The sequence below is a fragment of the Vidua chalybeata genome, chromosome 12 (genome assembly GCF_026979565.1).
Source record: "Vidua chalybeata isolate OUT-0048 chromosome 12, bVidCha1 merged haplotype, whole genome shotgun sequence".
In the NCBI taxonomy this organism is placed as follows: Eukaryota; Metazoa; Chordata; class Aves; order Passeriformes; family Viduidae; genus Vidua; species Vidua chalybeata.
In genome coordinates this window covers 2,510,439-2,531,369 of record NC_071541.1, presented here as the reverse complement: position 1 = coordinate 2,531,369, position 20,931 = coordinate 2,510,439, and the positions used below count along the sequence as shown (strand labels likewise).

Here is a 20,931-nt window from a genome sequence, read left to right as displayed (position 1 = left end):
ACCAATGCTGTCCCTTTTTCTCCAATAAATACAACTCTTTAGTCCTGTCCCAAGTATCAGCTGGAAGAGGTCTGATGGAAGCTCCTTGGCAAAGAAAATCCAGCACAACAGGGCCGGGGGAGTTCTTGAAATCCCCAACGTTGAGCAGGAAGATGAAGGTTCCTACGAGTGCATCGCAGGAAACACCCGAGGAATAAACATTGCAAGAGGTCAATTACTTGTCTATGGTAAGCAGATTAAGTGAATTTTGGTTTTCAATGAAGAGCAGGATGGTGTTCTGCTGTGTTGTGCAGATGAAGTCTCTCAGCCCCTTCCTGGAGGTAGAAAGTGCATGTCAGGTTAAGCTGATTAAAAACTGATTGGGGGCTCTCAGTGACCTTCACTGAGCTACAGCCTCAGCAAATAGAGGTATTTTACATCAAAGCTCAGGTTGGAAGTGTGGGAAGTTGGGAATGTTCATAAAAGCAGGGAGGAATCCCTGTGCACGGGTGTGGACATTAAAGGCAGGCAGGGATCAGTGTCCAGCAGAGACACAGGGCAGGGAAGGATTTGGGATTTGCTCTGTGGCACTGAAGGTGATTTCACCTCCTCTGCTGTCCCATAAACACATGAGGACAAAGCAGGGGGAGCTCATCCCATTCCTTCCTCTCCTTCCAGCTTGGCTAAAAGTGGAGGATAATCTGGGAATCTTCTCCCTGCCCCTGTCCCTTCCCGTGGGCATTGGTTCCCTGCAGCCCCAGTCCATGGGATGGTCCCTCACAGCCAGGGTGAATGAAGTCTCTTTAGGGGAACTCTTAACACCCAGGGAAAGCAACATATTTGGACAGGAATAAGAGGAGAGATCTTTTCTTTACCTCATAAATCTTTCAAAGGAGAAAGCAAAAAAAGAAAATGAAACATAACAGCAAGGAGAAAAAAAATCACAGCAAGCGAGACTGAGCCTCCAGTTAACATCTGTTGAAAGACTCTGGCAAGTATTTTCCTTTTTTTTTTTTAAGTAAATCTCTTCTAATGAAGAGATGCAGGCTTTGCTGATAAGCTACCAGGCTCCTGCAGCCATGGCTAATATCAAGATATATGCCAGGAATAGAACAGTCTGCTGCTGGTTTAAATATTTCATTATTGCCTTGCTTTCAGGGGGTAGATTTTTTGCTCTCGTTGCTCACTAATTTTTTTCACCACGTCAATCAAGCAGTTCCATTAAAATTAAGTTCAGTAGATTACCTGGCCGTGATTGATAACAGCACAGGCAATTATAAAATTATGATCAGCTAATTCAATCTAAAACAATGTGCTTATTAACTGTGCTTTGTACATTAATTAATCGCTGTTCATAGAGCAATGTACAAACAGCACTCATGAAGCCTTGGCGTGAGGTTTTTTTGTCATATTAGGAGTGTGCTGGTGAATTATCTCTGTAATTGATTTCCTCTTGCTCCTTCTCTGTTCTCTGGGGGTTTTCCTCTGGAGGAAGACTGTCTCCAAAAAATAGGGATTCTTTCCTGGACGCTGTTTTTTGTGTGATCCCTCCTGAGAGCAGTAAAAATGAAATGTAATTAGAATGCTTTTAAGCAGGGTGAACTCTGTCCTTGTAGGACCTTTGAGCACCTAAAGGGGCTCCAGGAGAGCTGGAGAGGGACTTTGGATAAAGGATGGAAGGACAGGACACAGGGAATGGCTTCCCACTGCCAGAGGGCAGGGATGGATGGGATCTTGGGGGAAATCATTCCCTGTGAAGGGTCTGGGATGGAATTCCCAGAGCAGCTGGGGCTGCCCCTGGATCCCTGAAATGTCCAAGGCCAGGCTGGCAGGGCTTGGAGCAGCCTGGGACAGTGGAAGGTGTCCCTGCCATGGAATGAGGGGTTATTTATTCTCCCCAGGTCTCACCTCTAACCTGCCAGCAGCTCTAAATGTCAGCCTGCCCAGGGGAATTCCTGCTCAGCTCAGCCCTTGAGGCTCAGTTGTTCACAGAGCTCCTGGGTGATTCCTGCAAATTCTGCTTTTACACCTCAGTGAATTTCCTTAGAGGAAGACTTTGCAGAAATTAGATGTCTTGGTGCTTTCCTGAATTTCGGGCATCTAAAATCACCATTTCTGCACTTAAAAATAGATAAATCACCATTTTGGCCTTAAAAATAGATAAAATCTCAACCAAACTCTTTACCCATTAGCCACTTGATTTCTAACATTTTCCCCAGCCTGCCCCAAAGTTCAATGCCAGGGAATTGTGCAGAATTCACTTGCAGTATAATAAAAATGTGTTGAACAGATATTAATTAGCCCTGCTCAGTTCATTAATTAATAGCAGCATGCCTTAAGCAAAATCACTTTTCTCCTGCTTAAAATGCTTTGCATATTCTTTTCAGCACCCCCTGAATGGGATAAAAAAATCCAAAATGCCTTTCTGTCTCTCTATGACAGTTTATTTTGGGAATGTAAGGCAAGAGGAAAACCAAGCCCTTCCTACAGCTGGTTAAAAAATGGCCAGCCCCTCATGTCAGAGGTAAGAATTCTGTCTCCTTTGATTTCTTCCTCATCTTTTTGTTGATCTATTTGGTGTTTTTTTTTTTTCATTATTTAGTCATTATATTAATTTTAGAGTATATTAATTAAGTTTCAAAAAAATAGGTAAGGATTAATAAGATTAATCAAAATAAATGTAATAGCATGAACTCTTTGCAACACAGAACCTCAATTCTTGGACTTCATCCTTATTGGAAATGTATGAAATTGCAGTTTAGAGAGAAATAAGCACCAATTTCTTCATGTGAATTATCTAATTGCTACAAGAGATGGCTGTAGGTATAGAAAAGTTTCAAAATATGAATTATAATTGCTGAAAGAAACACGAAATACATTTGTAGACATAATCTGCAGTTTGGGGAACTGGTAGGATGCCAAAGGACTGGAAGAGGATTCCAGAGCTGGAATTGCAAAATGCTCAGCACTGAATTGCACTTTTCTGTTTCTGCTCCAAATCAGGAGCTGGGTGGGAGCTTTGGTCTCATGCAGAGTGCTGCTCTCCTGCTGAGTTAATCCTTTACCTTAATTAATCAGTCAGCTCTGAAAATCAGCTAATTTTGGGGGTAATGTTTTCTGTGCTTTGTAGAAGGATAATCCAAAGAAAGCCACGTAAAGGTAAAAGGAAGAATCAAAATGGGTAAGTGCCAAATGTCACTTGAAAGGACCAAGTGGAGAGGGAAGTAGGAGAGCAGGAGGAGAGGGGAAGTTTGGAGCTCAAACACTTGAGAACTATGATCAGATCCTTCATCAGCCAGGTCTTGGAGAGCCCAGCTTCCAGGCACAATCCCTGGGGAGGCCAAGCTCTGGCACATCCATCTCCAGCCTTCAGCTGGTGGCACCCTCATGGAGAAGGACTTCTGTGATAAGAAGCTCTTTGCATTCTGCTGAGGCCAAGTTTCCCTTTTTTATTTTGTTTTTTTTTTTTTTTAATGGCTCATCCATCCAACATCTTTGGGGCACACGATGGCTCATCTGCGAGGCATTTTCACTTGGATGGAAAAAAAAAAAATAATTCTGTGATTAATTCCTGCCTAGCAAGAGCACATACAGGAGAATTTCCAAAACATATGGGCTAAATTAGCACCTGCTGGGCTGCAGAACCAGCAGTTATTTGATTTGGTTGTACTTATTTTAAGTAGTTGGAGTGGGGTCCAATCTTCCATATAATTTTCTGCTGGATCAGTCCTAAACAGACCCAACCTCCATCTGGGGAAAATAGCCAGAATTTACCTGGACTGCAATTTTACTGAACCTGCTCATTGTAGTCATTGTCACCTTTTTCTGAGCAAGATTATCTTGTTTCTCCCTCTTTGAAGGCAGCAATATTTAGAGTCTGTCACTCTTCAATTGCACCGTTTCAATAAAGAGGAATGAAACGCTCACGGACACATTTTCAACCAGCATTTTCACAGTACTTACAGAGTGCTGTAAATGCAATTCTTCAGGCAACAAAGTGCTGGATGTTATTGCTCAATGGACAGAATGGACACTTTGGAGGGGAAAGTACAAGGGAGATGTAATAAAATATTCAGTTTGTCGCAGCACCCTGCGTGTCGGAATTCTCTCAGGAAGAATAACATCCAGATGCTTTTCACCCTGGGGCTGATTCTGATTGTGTCCTCTTTGTCAAACCTCTCTGCCTGACCACCTGGCTGGTCACCCCAGCGTTCTCCCTGCTCGTCTGCACGGTGTGCTTTATTCTTCCCTTTGTCTGCACAGCTCAAAAGGGCCGGCAGAGAACAGTGGGGAATTGGGGATAAGGATGGAATACGAGCCTTGCTGCAGAGAGGGGTTTTGTATTCAAAGGATGTTTGTGAAAATAGAATGCATTGAGAGGGCAGCAAACAGCCTGGAGGTAAAGCTAAGTATGCAAAAGATATCTGAAGCGAGAGGCTCGGAAAAAATGATCAGAGTTTAAGTAATGTAATGTTGTTAATTAGTTTGCCACACACCAGCCTTGCAGCCCCAGGCTGTGCTCTCATCACATTTCCAAGCTAAGCAGGCTTGGGCTGGGTCAGTGCAGGGTTGGCAGACCTCCAAGGAAAAGCTGGGGGTGTTGGAAAACATGCCCTGGATGTGTGTGCCGACCCCAGAACCCCCCATGCCCTGGGCTGGTCCCAGAAGGGCTGGGGGGATTCTGCCCCTCCCAGGTGAGAGCCCACCTGCAGAGCTGCCCCAGCCCTGGCCCAGCACAGGGAGGAGCTGGAGCTGCTGCAGAGAGCCCAGAGGAGGCTCCAGGGGGATCAGAGGGATGGAGCAGCTCTGCTGGGAGGAAAGGCTGGCACAGCTGGCATTGTTCACCTGCACAGGAGAAGCTTTGGGCTGAGCTCAGGGTGGCCTTGCAAGACACGAAAGAAAGATGGAGAGAGAGTATTTACAAGGGCCTGGAGTGACAGGACACAAGGAATGGCTTCAAACTAACAGAGAGTAGGTTTAGATGGGATGTTGGGAAGGAATTTCTCCCTGTGAGGATGGGCAACCCTGGCACAGGTGCCCAGAGCAGCTGGGGCTGCCCCTGGATCCCTGGCAGTGCCCAAGGCCAGGCTGGGAGCAGCCTGGGACAGTGGAAGTGTCCCTGCCATGGCAGGGGATGGAAGGGGATGAGCTTTAAGATGCCTCCAACCCAACCCATTCTAGGATTCTGTGAGAGATGTTTAGCACTTCACAAATACATTTGAGATGTTTGTGGCTGTTCATCAAACACTGGAGTGCATCCTCTAACTGGGTACTCCAAACTCCTCCATTCCTGCTCCAGAGGCAGGAGGGCCAGGCTAAATGAGTAGCAGCATCCCCCCCGTGATATCTGCTGTTCCAGCTTGCACTTGGTGATGGGATTTATATTCCCCCTGGGTATCTTCCAAACTCATCTGTTTGGGGGAATGTTTTTTTTTCTCCTCCTCCTCAGTGCTCCACTTTGCAGTACAGCTATTATTGTCTCCAGAGGGTAGTAATTGTAAAATCACAAGATATTTAGCTTTAAGTTATGATTGCAGCATGAAACAGGCTTTTTTCTGTTTTCCAAAGCAGAGCAAGTAAAACTTCTTTTAATACACCAACTTCCACGCTCTGGTCCAAATATACCCACTGTGCAGCTTCCTCTATTTCAGCAGAATTGCTGAAGAAAGTTGGTGTGTGTAGAAATCCAGTCCTGGAGGAGAATGCTCTCCCTGTGCTCTGAGCAGCTGCCTGGGGCTTTCCAAGTGGAATTTAAGTGTTGGTTTTCAGTGGAGCTTTTCCAGTGGCTCATTTTTTCTGTGTCTCAGGGTGTGATGATGTTCAAAATGTTCCTGTTACTGGAGCACCTCTGTCTCCTGTGGAGCTTTTCTGATCACCTGGGATTATCACCATCAGATTTATCTGATGGGGTGATGGACTGATGTTCCACCAGCCAGGGATGAGGTGCTGCCTCTCAGGATCCAGGTGGAAGATGCTGCAGGCTCCCAGTGTGGAGCATCCCTACAGGTAGCTCCTTCTGTGCCACCTTCATGGAGAATGATAATGACAGATTCCCAGCTCAGCAGTGCAGGGAAACACATGGAAAACCTGGACAAACCTGCCCAAAGCCACTACTGCAACACGTGCCTGGATTTCCTGAAAAGCTGGAAGAGCTCAGAGGGCTGGAAATAGAACCACCACCACACAGAGAGGTGCACATCCCATTTCTGATGCACCCATCCTCATTGCTCCCAGGAAAACAACATTTCTGCCTCTGAATCCTGATCAAGTGCATCAGTGTGATACTAAAAAACATTTTATTTGTTCCCTCATCGGCTCTGTCAATGTTTTTCCTTGTTTTTCTCTTATCAGGAAAGAATTCAAATAGAAAATGGGACTCTCCTCATCCCCATGCTGAATCTGTCAGACTCAGGCCTCTATCAGTGCGTGGCAGAAAATGAATATGACACCATTTATGCCAATGCTGAGCTGAGGGTGATCGGTGAGTAAATGTCACTAAAATGTGCAGGTACCAGTAAAAAGGACACTAGCTGAAAAAAAATTAAATTTAAGAAAAGAGGAGATGAAACCTGGCAGCTCAAACCTGATATTTCTTTGCTGTTCACTTACATAGAAATGTGTTTTTTTTAAGTTTAATTTCATGGCTTGTTGGGGGAAGAATCTAATCCATGTGTGATCTTTTTTTATTGTCACATATACACCAGTTTAATGAATGCTGTTCCTTACTTAGTTTGAGTTATTAATAGTTATTCTATTTAAAAGTTATTTCAGAAAGCAGGGGAAATAGTTCTAACTATAAACAAAGAGCATATGACAAATATGGACATAAACAAGTAACTTGGAACAAGGCATCTCATTAATGATAACCAGAGATGAACATGAATGGAACTTGCTCATATATTGTAAAAGTATTCTGTTCTAGACTTCGAAATGTAAACTTTGCTCAACAGCCAAATATCAGTGAAGCTGGTAAAGCACAGACTTCAGGAGCACCCAATGTCTTGTGTTTTCCCCTTGTTCAAGAGTGAATTTTCACATAAGCTGCTGGAAAAATAAACATATTTTCAGAAAACAGAGTAGGTCTATGAAAAGAAAGCCAGAGTAGAACTGTGCTTGTGACAGAATACTCTCTGCAGATGAATATTTGTGGCTGGATCGGGAGTGTGAGGTTTATCCTGCTCGGGAATCTTGTCTTCCTTCATGGACAGACCAGTTCTCCCAGTCTCCAGATTTCCTCAGGAAAGTTTGTCAGAGCACACAGTTCTAGGTAGACAGCTTTAGAAACAGAATTAGATTCTCTGGTACTTAGATACATTTTTAATGTTAGATTTAGATTTACTTTTGCAGAAATATAGAAACCAAAACAATCATTGAATCTTCTGAACTCAAAGAGAAGAATTTAACAAGTTCATTTAGTAAATCTCTTCTTCCTTCTCTCTCTTTAGCTGCAGCCCCCGATTTTTCCCGAAACCCCGTGAAGAAGCTGTCTGTTGTTCAAGTTGGAGGGGAAGTTACTATCAGTTGTAAACCCAGTGCTGCTCCCAGAGCTGTTGTTTCCTGGAGAAAGGGCTCGGAGGTTCTGCGCCAGAACAAAAGGTACGGGCAGCAACCAGCAACTGGGCCGCTGAATTTTCCCTGTTTTGACATCATTTAAAGCTGATTGAAGCACAGCTGGCTCAGGATTGTTTTTGGCAGCTCGTTGGTGGAAATGCCAGAGGCCTGTTTGTCTTTCAGTGGATCTCTGTGGGTACAAAGCGGGGTGAGCGCCGGGCCGGAGCGAATCCACGCGGGCGATGATGGCACGAACCTTACGCTTGTGCTCAGCATCACTTCATCCACAGCCAGCCACGGGGCTGGAGGGAATCAGCTTCACGAGAAGGCAAATGGCATCCTGGCCTGCAGTAGGAACTGTGTGGCCAGCAGGAGCAGGGAGGTCATTCTCCCCCTGTACTTGGTGCTGGTGAGACCACACCTTGAGTGCTGTGTCCAGTTCTGGCCCCTCAGTTTGGGAAGGACGTTGAGACGCTTGAGCGCATCCAGAGGAGGCAATGAGGCTGGTGAGGGGCTTGGAACACAAACCCTGTGAGGATCATTTGAAGGAGCTGGGGTTGTTTAGCCTGGAGAAGAGGAGGCTTAGAGGTGAGCTCATTGCTCTCCACAACTCCCTGAAGGGAGGTGCAGACAGGTGGGGTCGGTCTCTTCCACCGGGCAGCGCTGACAGAACAAGAGGACACAGCCTCAAGCTACGTCAGGGAAGGTACAGGTTGGATATTAGGAAAAAAAAAATTCACTGAAAGAATGATAAAGTACTGGAATTGTCTTCCCAGGGAGGTGGTGGAATCACCATCTCTGGATGTGTTTAAAAAAAGACTGGACGTGGCACTTGGTGCTACAGTCTAGTTGAGGTGTCGGGGCACAGGTTGGACTTGATGATCTTAGAGGTCTCTTCCATCCTCATGATTCTGTGATTCTGTGAGACAGCCAGGGAGGTGGGATGTGCCCCCAGGCTGAGGCAGAATTGCTGTGCAGCTGTACAGGCTGTACAATAACCCCCGGCCCCCCTGGCCTGTCGCTCCCGTTCAGGCAGGACTGAGCTGCTGGCCCAGCAGTGACACGCCCTCGCCAACAGGTTTGGGTCAGGGGGGGGGTGTGTGAGGACTAATTCCTCACTGCTGAGCTGCCAGGAGGCATCTCCACTGTTGTGTTTCAATGCCCTCAGGCACAGGGTGGCATTGCTGGGGTGGACAATCCCCATGGAGTTGGACTCCACGATCCCGCTGGGTCCTTCCAGCTCAGGCTTTTCTATCATTTTGTAATTCCACACCAGTGGCAATTAAATGGGGGAATATTAAAATCAAAGGGTCTTACTGACAGAAATGAGGGATATTGTATGTAACATACAGGCCTGAGGATATTTCCATACACAAATGGAGACAGATGGATGAAATGGGCAGCAGTGTTTTCAGAAGTGCTGAGAATGTCTGAGAGTCCTTCTCAGCATCTCTTTCAGTTCACAAATATAACAGCAACCCTCTCTCGTCACATTCTGTTGTCAGCCTCTGAAATCTATAATCAGTAATTCATGAAGCTCTGGCAATGGAACACCAGATTTTCACACAGGACCACTTGCTCAACGAGGTTACTTTGGGTCACATCAGACTTAAAATGATGATAATTCTCTAAAACAGTATCCCAAACTGTAGCACACAGAATTGTTTCCCTGTGCCACGCTGCAGGAATGTACAAGAGGGATAAATCACAGCAGAATTTATGAAAGAAGGAGCAAATTTGAGAATTGTACATAGGTGCTGCCAATGGAACAGAGAAATTTGGGTGAGCAATCCATCCCATGGCCATAGAGCACTTTCCAATGACTTTTCCCCACTTTAATAGTGGCCATTTTATTTTCATTTTAGCCACTCATGATGGAAAACACTTTTTTAACCAATGTTTAATCAAATCTTTATTTGTCTTCGGATTGTATTTTGATTGTATTGCCTATTCCAGAGGCTGAACTAAGCCTGGATCTTCAGGTTCCTCTACTCTGATATTCCCCACCTGATTTACTGATAAAAGAAATATTTACACACTCCGTACAGCATTTACTTGTGCTCCTGTATTAATTTACTAACAACAATCCCGAGCACACTGTAATTTCTGAGTATCCCAGAAGGCTCCTGCTGCTGGGCAGGAGCAAATAACAGGAGCAGGATTTACAAAGGAGACAGAGTTTAAAATCTCTGCATGCACATTATTGCCACTGTGGCCACTGGTGCAAAGTGGAATTTATGAGGCTGTTTGATGATTAAATGACAAACTGGCTAATGCCGTGGTTTAAAAAGGATGGGAAATAAATCATCAGTACAGTGTTAGTCCAGAGATCTCCCTGACAAAATGAAAACAAAATGAAATAAGGGTTTGTGTGGCTGTAAAGTACATGGCTAATTAAAGTGCTGGAATTACACATAAAAAGAGAGGGAACATGGTCTGCCTTTCTCCACAGATATGATTAAACCCTGACAAAGCCTATTTCTGCTCCCATTTTTATCGTGCTGCAATTATAACCTTTATGGGCTCTTTTATTGGCCTTTTAAAAAATATTTGGTAGGGTTATAGTTGCTAAAAAAAGGAGAAACCAATCCCTTCCAGTTCTGGCAGCTGAACTGTGATGGGCTCATTCTTAAATAAGTCAGATTATGCAGCTGCTTTTGAATTATTTAGAAAAATTTAACCTTTTGTTAAAGAAATAGTGAAACCAGACCTATTCCACCCAAAGGGGGAAGAATATTCCTTCATTTTCATCTTTTTCTTTTCACTCCTGATAATAGTTTATTCCTGATAGTCCTGAATATGTGGTAACCACTCTCCCTGATCAGCTGAACTCATGATATCACAGGAGAACTTTCCTTTATATTAAATTCAGTTTGTAAGTGTGTAAAGAGAAGTGTGCTAAATAGGAGCACTTATTATTAAATTTTCCATATTAATAGTTCCCCTATTAAATATTTTAAATTAGATTTCTTCTGAGTTATTGAGGTAATTTTTAAGTTTACAAAGCTGCAGTATTTGGGCCCCTGCTCCCTGAAAAATGTAGTAGAATTTTTTGAAGGGCAATTTTCTGCATTTCTTGCCAGATTTCAGCAGTGAAAGTCCTTAGCCCTCAGTCCCCTCTTCAGGGCAGAGTTTTCTCCAGCCCCACTTGTCTTTCCCATCCTTTCTGTGGCTCCAACCCCCATTGCTCAGATCTTCAGCAGTTTGTCTGCTCTCATTTCTGTAAAACACTTTATTGCACCTGAAGCACACATGTAAATCCTGCAGAAAATGCCAAAAGAATAATTTTTTTAATGTTAGATGGTGAAATAAAGCCTGAACATACCAGTACCAGATCTGTTTGTTGTTCCCAGCCCTCTCCGTTGAATGTTTCCCTTCCAAATTTTCAGCAAGAACTCCATTCCACCCTTACTGGCAGGGCTCAGGCCCTGAGTAATGGGATTTATCCGTGGTCCATGGTGCTGGCACCTGAGAGAGGGAATTCCAGGTAATCAGCTGCAGGAATCCAAGGGAAATCTCACAGCTGGCTCCTCCTGGATGGTTTTCCCTGCTCCCTCCTCATGTGATATCCACCAGTTCAGCTTCAGGTGCTCTCTTGGGCAATTACCCTTCTTCTTTGGGTCAAAATCTGGAGAAATGGGGTTTGGGGAGCCATGCCACTTCTGCGAGAGACAGCTGTTTGGCCTTTGTGGAATAAAGAACTTTTCCTGGCCTGTGCTGTGGGTTTTAGCTCAGTGTAGCAAAGAAGCACAACAAAAACCAAGCTTCATGCTCCAGACTCCCTTCCCGTGGAGTCTGACACAGATTTCAGCTATTTTCATGAGTGTCACATCCTCAGTGCATGCAACAGGAGTTTTCTTCATCTCTCTTCTCGCTGCTATCCCCTCGTATCCAACTGAGGAAACAGAAGAGAAGAAAGGAACAATTCATATATTAAATAAAACAAGTTTTCAAGTCTAGACACCGATCTCATCACAAACGTCTGTCTTTGTGCCTTCGGTGAATTCAGATTTGGGACTCTCATGGAAAACTTATTTTATAAAAATTCCTCTTGATGGAAGCACTTTAATGAAAGGGAATTGGGCTGGTTTTGCTTTGCCAGAGAGAGGTGCTATTCCCCCAGCCTGGGCTGAGGATCCCCAAGCACTGCAGTGCATGCGTGGAAACATATGGGATTCACTTCACTCGGAATTTCAATGAGGAGAGCTGAGGGAAAACTGAGAAATGAGGTAGGCTGGAAGAATGCATTAGTCATATACAGCACTTTCCATGCATTAATAATCAGTAATAAGCAAATATTCATAATTTAAATTGTTTTTGGGGGCCCGGGCAAGAAGTATGTTTAGAGATCATAAAATATGCTCAATACTTGTTGGCTCCAAGTTTTGCTTGTAGGACACAGCTCAGTCCCAGCTCTGTGAAGGATGGGAATGGATCCTCTGCCATAAATAAAGCTGGTGAATTCTGTGTCCTGTGGCACACTTGGTTTTGGTGTTTTACACTCAGGTTATTGCCAGTACTCAGAGGAAACATGGGAAAACAATGAGGTGGGAAGCTGGATTTCATCAACACTGTGGGAAGAGAGGGGAGCAGATGTTGTGATGGGTGGGGGAGTTATCTGGGAATTGCTGAGTTCTTGGAGCTGCCCCTTGGAGCCCAGGCTCGAGGGGCTCTCCTGCTCCCAGGGGAACAGCCAGGACCCAGCAGGTTTCCTTAGGATCTGTTCTCCCACCACCCTCTGAGAACTCTGGGCCACCCCTTGCTTGTGCTTTCCTTCTGCTCCTCCACTGCTCACAGCCAGACTCCAAAACCAGCAGCATTTGAACACATTTAAACGTTTTTTTCTTTGTTATTTGGGAAAAGGATTGTTTTGTGTCTGTGGATGGAATTAGACAAACAGGGACTTAAAAAGTCTGCAGCTCCTCCTGAGGAGCAGCTCCAATCTCTGTGACAAGGACAGGTTTGGGTTGGATTTTTGGGGAAGGTTCTTTCCCCCAGAGGGTGCTGGGCACTGTCCAGGGAATGGGCACGGTCCCAGAGCTGCCAGAGCTCCAGGAGGGTTTGGAAAACCCTCCCAGGGATGCCCAGGGTGGGATTTTGGAGTGGCACTCTGATCCTTGTGGGTCCCTCCCAGCTCAGCTTCTCCTGTGATTATTTGGTAAACAAGAGAGGTCCTCACTCAATGCCCTGATCAAACACAGCTCACAAAATGCATTGTCTGTGAAACAGCGTTTCAGCTCCAACCAATTTGAGCAGAAATGTGTCAGGACAGTTCAGCAAACTTCAGGGAAACATTTCAATTACCAGAATGTCAATGCTGTTGGTTTCGCTTCAGAATATCCATTATCCTTAAAAATAAATAAAAAAATCTGCTTGGGGAGGAATCAAACCAAATGGATAGAAAATTCTAAAATTTACACTAGTCTGCTAACAAAGGAGGAGATTGATGGCACTTGACTATTCTTTAGCTGAAGTCGATATGCAGCCTAAGGGAGTTATTTACTTGTTCTTGGCAGGTGCCTCCCTCTCAAATGAGACACCAAACTCAGATGAGCAAAGCTGAGGGAATGAAACCCATCCACAGTGTCTGAAAAAATCCTCAGCTGCCTTGAAGTCAAAGCAGATGAGTAGCATAGGCAAAGAGGAGTCAGGCTGCTTAGTGCCACAAACCACCCTGCTTTCCTCACCCACTGCTTGCACATAAAATTCCCCAGGTATTTGCATGCAGGTACCAAGTTCCATATAAAATCTATTTTTCTTATGATATTCCAGAATTTACTGTTCTATTCACAGCTTTCTACAGCAATGCAGCTGGGTGAATAGCACTGGGATATTAATTTTACTATTGTTTTATTTTTAAATCTGATTTTTGAAGCCTGGATTAAACGTGTCTCTGTTTTTATCCTCGTGTCTCTGTTTTTATCCTCCTTGCTTCTCCACCACGAGGAGCTTTGCATAGCTTTGATGAGATGCCTTAACCCTTCTATCTTATCAGAGTCTGTGTGCTTGTAAAGAAGTTCATTTCCTATTTTAATATTTAAATAGAGCACTTGAAGTGTGGGCATCAGCAATCAGAGCAATTCCAGCTATCTCAGACACCACTGCTGAAAGTCAACACGAATACAAATTAAGCTTATCTGTTGATGAAATCCCACTTTTGCCTGGAGAACCAATGGGATTGATTCCACCTCTGCTAAATTTGATTAATCACTCCAGCTCCATTCCTTGCTTACAGCCAGATTGACAGGAATCAAAAGCACAGATTTACCTGCCTGCCTCCAGTGTTTGGTCTGAAGTTACTCTTTAAGACTTGAAAACTCCTACAAAACCTGGGGTTGCTGTTTAGAGGTGGTTTTTATCTCTGAAAACCCAGTGTCACAGCACATTTGGTGCTAACCAGACAAACCCCACCATCACACCATTCCTCCGGGAATGCTGAGAGCTGCAGGAAGTATTTTCTAGCTAAAAATATCCAGTGCTGGCACCACAGTGGTCCTGGTTTCAGACAGAAAAGAGAAGGGAATTGCAGAGAACTGGGAGAGGCAGTTCCAATGCATTTGCTGAGGATTTATTTGCTCTCAGCAGGGAAGTTTGTCTGGTTTTGGGGTTTGCCTGGTTTTGGTGTTGGTTGTGGGCATTTTCCAGTGCTGCTCCCTGAACGGTGCCACTGGATCTGGGAGGAACCTCACACAATGCAGCACCCACAGGAGTCACCAGAACTGGTGATGTTGGCAGAAGAGAAGTTTTACAAGCTAAGGGTTGTCAGAAAACACCCCAAACTCTCCTGAAGTACCTTCAGTCTTTTCCTCTTCTCCATCTTTCTGGTTATTTTATTCTTGTTCCCCATGCTGAGAGTGAAGGCAGGGGAATGGAAAATTTGACTGAAAGATGAGGAGGGAGATAAGGAGAAGGAAGAACGAGCGCAGATGATGAGAAGAAAAAAAAAAAAAACAACTTTATTTTTCCTTCTTTATCTCATTTTCCTTTGTTTCTCCCCTTTCTTCTCCCTCTGTTCTGTTTCCATTTGAAGTCAAGGCACTGCAGAGTAACGAGGAGGCAGGAGGGGACCCCCATTGCTACCTGACCCAGGCAGCAGCCAGAGGATACTGGTGCAGGGGAAGACAGGAGAAAAGGGTTTTTCCTTTCTTTTCTCTCTTCTTGGAGAGTTTCACAATGGAACAAGCCAATAAACCTAATTTCACCCTGCGCTGCTGAGTGCTCAGTGCCAGTGTTTAGCGCACCAGATAATGGGAGCATGGAGGAAGTAAATGAAGCAGATGTTCTCACGTGAGAAAGAGGATTTATTACAACTCCCCTCTGCAGGACACCTCTCCAATGCAATTTGAAATTGTTCCCACTCAAGTCATGACAGCACTGTTAAGGGGAGCCTTTCCAAGGGGCTGAGATGTCCCAGGAAATCTGTCACTCTTCCCTGTCACGAGGAATTGCAATGACCCAACCTCCAGTGAGTGCCAGTGCTGTGCCCTCTCCCCCTTCCAGGTCGTGTCCTGTCCCTGCTCTATGAATATTTTCTGATGGATGTTCAGGACTCCATCCAAAGCCAGATAATCTCATTGGATTTTTTCCACTGAGCAGACTGGGAATCAAGGTTCCTAATTAGGAGTTTGCAGGAAAAAAAGTAATGAGAGAATTCTACCTTCTGTGCTTCTCTTCCACTCCAAGTTGTGCTGCCATGCACATAATTGCTGCTGATGGTATTGCTGCAGCATCAAAAATGCCAGTGTGGGATGGAAAACATGCACCAGATTTGGAAAACCTGCCCCAAATTTGGAAATCATGCACCAAATTTGGGAAAATATGCACGAGATTTGGAAACCATGCCCCCAGGGACTGCAGCCAGGCAATTTCCAGGAATGATGAACAAAGAATCTTCCAGGGAGGGATTTCTGGGTCATTTGGAGTGGGAAGGGTCATGTGAGTGAGAGCACCTTGGAAAAGCTGCTGATGCTTGGCCAACATGAAGGATCTGCAGGAGGCCACAAGAAGCTCTGGTTTAGGATTTTGGGAGACAAAGGAATGTTGCTCTTTCATTGCTCCTTTTCCACAAGAGTGGAAAAATCTTGGATTTTCAGTGAAAGGGAGCTCTGGAAAAGGAAAGGAAAAGCTGAAGGGACACACAAGTGACAGAATGTGACTAACACATCAAAAAGACAGAAATTTTCTATGCAAGGATGTGGGTCCAGGGCTTCAGTGAACCACACCCAGTCCCCATTGCTGTCACTCAAACTGGGTTTAAATTCACCAGCCCAGGGAGGATTGTCCCAGGTTTCCTGCAGGTCCACAGGGAGCCCAACCAACAGGCACAAGAAATTAGAGGTGATTGATCTGGCTGGTTGGGGTTTGGAGCACCCTGGGATAGTGGAAGGTGTCCCTGCCCATGGCAGGGGTGGAATGGGATGAGCTTTAAGGTCCCTTCCATTCCAAACCATCCTGGCATTCTGTGATTCTGTTTTGGGGATTTTTGGTCTCTGATTCTATTCCAGGGTTTCTGAAATCCAAGCAGGACCATGCTGGTGTCAGCTGCTTGTTGTCTGGACAGAATTCCTTAAGGTTACCAGCAGGTTTTATGTCCTTGTGCTTCTGAAATGTGTTCTGACAAGCAGAGAGGGAAGCAGCTTCCTGCAAGTGAATGAAACCTCCCACGCAGAGGGCAATCCAGGGCCTTCTGTACTGGTTAAACTCTACTTAAATCCCATATTAAGGGCTTAGTTTTACATCTGGAGTGATTTTTTTTTTGTGTGAAGGGCTGAGTCAGAGCTCCTGATAGTGTCTGGATCATAAAAATGATGATTAATGGTGGGGTCAGAATAGTGGCAGTGTGGACACCCCAACCTGCCCTGGAAGAGCTTTTGTCTGATGTAGTGGAGTTAGAAAGATTTCATAAAACCAGCAGAACTTGGAAGATAAAGAAACTGGCAGCTGTTTTATTTGGCAGTTCTGCTCCTTTTCTGCTTTTCTTTCCCTCACACACAGAGGTGCCGTTGCCCAGTACTGGCTGCCAGTTCTGGGATGTATCACTACAAGACATTTGGGCACATTTGGGTGCTTTTGTCACTTTTTTCCTTTGGCCACCACAGAGGAACATCTGCCTCACATTTAATCCTTGAGTACATTACAGACAGGGCAAAACAATTTTTGCTATTTTAAGTTAAAGGCAGCTCCTGAAAATCCTGTGTTTTCTCTGGAATCTGTATGATGGAGTACAGCTCAGTTCAGATGGCTGTATATATTTACATAAATAAATATTTGTGGTCCCAGTTGCAGGGATTTGATGCAAAAATTCTATTTTTAGGAAGAGGGGAGAATTTTAAGAAATATGACGGAAGAGTTCTAGTGTCACATTTTATAATTTCTAATCATGTTCTTCTCTACAATATTTTAATAAGACTATTCTGCTGGATTGTGTAATTTTGTTTTGATCCAAATAGTTAAAAGATTATAATGACATTTATTTGATTTCCAGTTAATTGTCAGTCAACCCTGAAGCTCATTTATATCAGCATGCAGATAAGGAAAATCTTTTAAGCGCAGTTTATTAAATGGCAACACTATTAGCATACAAATTATGCTCAGAATAGAATAAACAGGTACAAAGATCATTAACATATGATACAGACAGTCAGATCTCAGATGGGATTCAGTGGGACCTTTTCAAAAATACCAGGGCTGTCAGCAGCAGGGACAAGTCATTCACTCAGCCAAACTTTACTCACATTTCCATCCGCATAAATCACTGCTAATTCCGAGTCATCTGGGAGTTGTGCTCATCTTTTCTGCCCCTCACTCACTTCCCTTTGTAGTTTTTAATGCAGCCTCTCCTGCTCCTCAATCTTGGTAAAATTAGAGGAGTCAGATATTGTCTCAGTGTCTGGCAGCATGTCTGGAGAAATTTATAAACAATGTATCTTTGCACAGCCTGGAAAATAAAGAAGGGGTTTGCTCCTGAGCAACAGAGGGAGGCTGAGCAGACATGGTTTCAAATAGGATTTCTCAGATAATAAAAATTACTTTGCCTCTGATTTCATCAGATCCAGATTCCTCTCTTTTTATCAGCACAGTGCCGTGATGAGGCTTCAATAATGCTGGGAGGTGTCAGATGTTAGAGGCAGACAGGAGACAAGGAGAGGGAATCTTCACAAAGTATCAGGGTTACTTTATTTGGAAAAGAGTTACACCCTTGAAGGGAGAGCTGCCCTTCTGGCAGCGCTGAAAGCTGCAGAATCCCCCCAGTTTTACACGGATCCAGCTCAAGATTTTGATGGGGATTTCAAAGCCCTTTGCTGTTTGAATCCATGCATTTCATATCCATGAATTAACATCCCCCCCTCTCCCAAAAACAGATTGGCTGAACAATGCAGCAGTGCACAAAGCTACCCCTGCTGCACTTTTAAATCTAATGACTTGACACTTCTTTCTTTTCTCAGATTTTATTTCTTCTATCAGCCTTGTTAAATACATATTATTCTTTCATGCTCTTAAGATCAAAGCAAATAGCCATCAACAATCTTTTGTTCACATGAGACAACACTTTCGGAGATGGTTTGTTTGGCCTGGTTAATTAAAAGCTGTACCTATCATCCCTGCTTGATTTCTCAAGTTCTTTACTTAAAAAGTATGTGTGACAATTTTAATGAGCTCTCACCTCTTCCCCACAGCCTCTGACTTCTGCACAAACTTTGCAAACTCTTCTTTTTGAACATCACACGGAGCTCTGACTCCAGCAGATCCCGGGGAAGCTGTTTGTTTTCCCTCCCTGCACACGGCACTCACCTCATCTCATCTGCTGATGGAGTCACTCAGAGGGGAATTTCAATTTCAATTTCAAAAGTAAAAGAGGGTCAGGTTAGATTAGGAATGAGGAAGAAATATTTTACACTGCTGGTGACAAAACGCTGGCACAGGGTGCCCAGAGCAGCTGGGGCTGTGCCTGGATCCCTGGATGTGTCCATGGCCAGGCTGGGCAGGGCTTGGAGCAACCTGGGACAGTGGAAGGTGTCCCTGCCCATGGAACTGCACGATCTTTAAGGTCCCTTCCAACCCAAACCATTCCACAATTCTAAATGGAATAATATTTCTGTGTATTCCCAATTCGTCCTGGTGTGCAGGAACTTTGCATGAATAGTCAGAACTGGATTTTCATCTCTTCTTTTGCTCACACCAGCTTGCTTTAACTGAGCTGCTCACCCAGAGGTAGCACCAGGCAGGAGCACAGGAGAAAGCAGGACTCTGATCAAGATTTAAGCATTTTGTAAATCAGAGATGCCAGCCTAGAGTTAGGCCTGGGCTTAAGCAATCCCTTGCTGCCTCAGAGCTTTATGAACTCATCTGGGCCCTGAGTTCTTCCTTCTCCTCCTTCTTTCACAGCGCTGCATTTGTCAGATCTGCTTCACATCTTGTGCTTTTGGGCCTTTGACAGGCACTTATTTACCTATTGAGAGAAGGCCAGTTTTCCTGGCAGACAAAATATTCTCCTTGCATTGTGTTGGACAAGTTAAACTTTTCTGTCTCCTCACAGCACTTGGAATTACCTTGTCTTGTGATGCAGCTGCTAAGAATTATTATCTATAGCCTTCACACAGCCTCAAATGTTGTGAAAAGGAATGGTTTCCTGCAAGCCTTTCAGCAGGTGAGACGTGCCTTTCACAGCTTCTTTTTAAACCATTTGTCAGAGCTTGATCCAAAGCCCATTAAAGGCAATATTCCCATGGCCTTCTGCATCACAGCTCCCTGATTTGGGAGAGAAATGGGAGAGGACGAAGTGCAGCCCCTCTGAACCCACCCCGGGCACAAAGTCCTGGCTCTGAGGGAGTTTAGGGCAACGTTGCTGTTCTTGGCACCTGGGGCAGCGTTTCAGAGGGCATTGTTGTTTTTCTTCTGGCATTTCAAATGCATCATCTTGATTTTCTGCTGTGCTCTGTCTTCCCGTCCCTCTCCTGTCACAGACCTCAGGACAGTTGGAAATTTCTCACTTTTTTTAACCTTTTTTTCCATTCCCTTCCCCACTAAACTAATTACTCTGGAGTCCTTTGTACTCTTACACAAATTCTGCCTGAGTGTCTTATTTACTGCTCGCTGTAATTGTTGTTAGGTAGCGTGACCTGTTTCAAACAACTCAGGAGCTTTTATTTAGCAGATTTTCTCTCTGCTAAGCTCGTTTTTGATCCATTAAAAGAGCCATTCCATCCTCAGCCTGCCCAGCCATTGAAATATTGTTTCAGAACAGCATTTCTTCAGATCAAACGTGACACTGTCAGCTCCTGAGTGGGTACAAACCCCTCTTAGTGGCTAAATGAGAGAGATGGGAATTATCAAGGTCTCAATTCATCATGAAGAATACAGGGATGAAAAATCTGAGGCATGACCAAACTTCAGTGGAAAAGCTGTAACCAGAATCCACAGGGGCTAAGATAGAGCTTTCAAAGCTTCACCCCTTTGCTATTCTGCATTTTACAGACTGTTTTTTTTTTTTTTTTTTCCTGTGTATTTACCTACATTGAAGCTTTTGGGGTTGGAGATTGGTTGTTTTTTTTTTTATTTTATTTTTTTTGCTTTATGCCACTTCTGGATTTTAATTTGCACCTCAGAGCTTTTAGGTGCAACTGCAGTAAAAGTAACAGGTCATCAATATTTGATGGAGAGAAAGACACTGAGGTGGCTTGTTATGAATTATTATTCAGGTAGCCAATTTATGAACATTTGCTGATTCACACTGGAATCTCTTTGGATACTGTTTGATGAGCACCATATGTTACCCAGCCACTCAATTGCATTCCCTATTTTATCACCAGCAGTTTTTCTGGTGATTGGTGCAAGCTGATGGGAAGAAATGTGTCATTAATGCAAAAAATATTGCAGAGGCAGAAGGGGAATACTTGGAAATGTTTCTTCATGTTCAAAGCTGCCTTTGGAACAGTCATAGGTGTGTCCCTACAGAGGGAGAGGAGCCAGGGCTCCGTGTTGATGCACAGACAGTTCATGGGATCACAGAATCATGGAATATCCTGAGTTGGAAGGGATCCACAAGGATCAGAAACACTGCCCCAGGTGCCAAGAATCAGCTCCTGGCCCTGCACAGTCCCCCCAACAATCCCACCCTGGGCATCCCTGGGAGGGTTTTCCAAACCCTCCTGGAGCTCTGGCAGCCTCGGGGCTGTGCCCATTCCCTGGGGAGCCTGGGCAGTACCAGCACCCTCTGGGGGAAGAGCCTTTTCCAAAAATCCAACCTGAACCCCCCTGGCACATCCCTTCAGCTGATACATGTCTGTCTTGAGGAGGGGGCTTTGCTTCCTCCTGTTTTGCTCTGCTCCTGTTCAATATGATGGACTATTAAACCTGAACTTATTTCCTCACTGTAGCACAAGTGGCAGACCCAGAGCTGCT

The 20,931-nt window shown here is 44.4% G+C and overlaps 1 protein-coding gene across 1 annotated transcript in view; it reads left to right on the top strand.

Annotated features, from left to right (window-relative positions):
- Positions 1 to 20,931, top strand: part of LOC128794276 (contactin-6-like) — a 125,618-nt gene that overhangs the window by 84,602 nt on the left and 20,085 nt on the right. The window contains exons 8-11 of the mRNA XM_053954023.1: positions 43 to 227; positions 2,367 to 2,503; positions 6,331 to 6,460; positions 7,425 to 7,575. Coding sequence (XP_053809998.1) covers positions 43 to 227; positions 2,367 to 2,503; positions 6,331 to 6,460; positions 7,425 to 7,575 — 603 coding nt within the window. The remainder of the gene's footprint in view (positions 1 to 42; positions 228 to 2,366; positions 2,504 to 6,330; positions 6,461 to 7,424; positions 7,576 to 20,931) is intronic.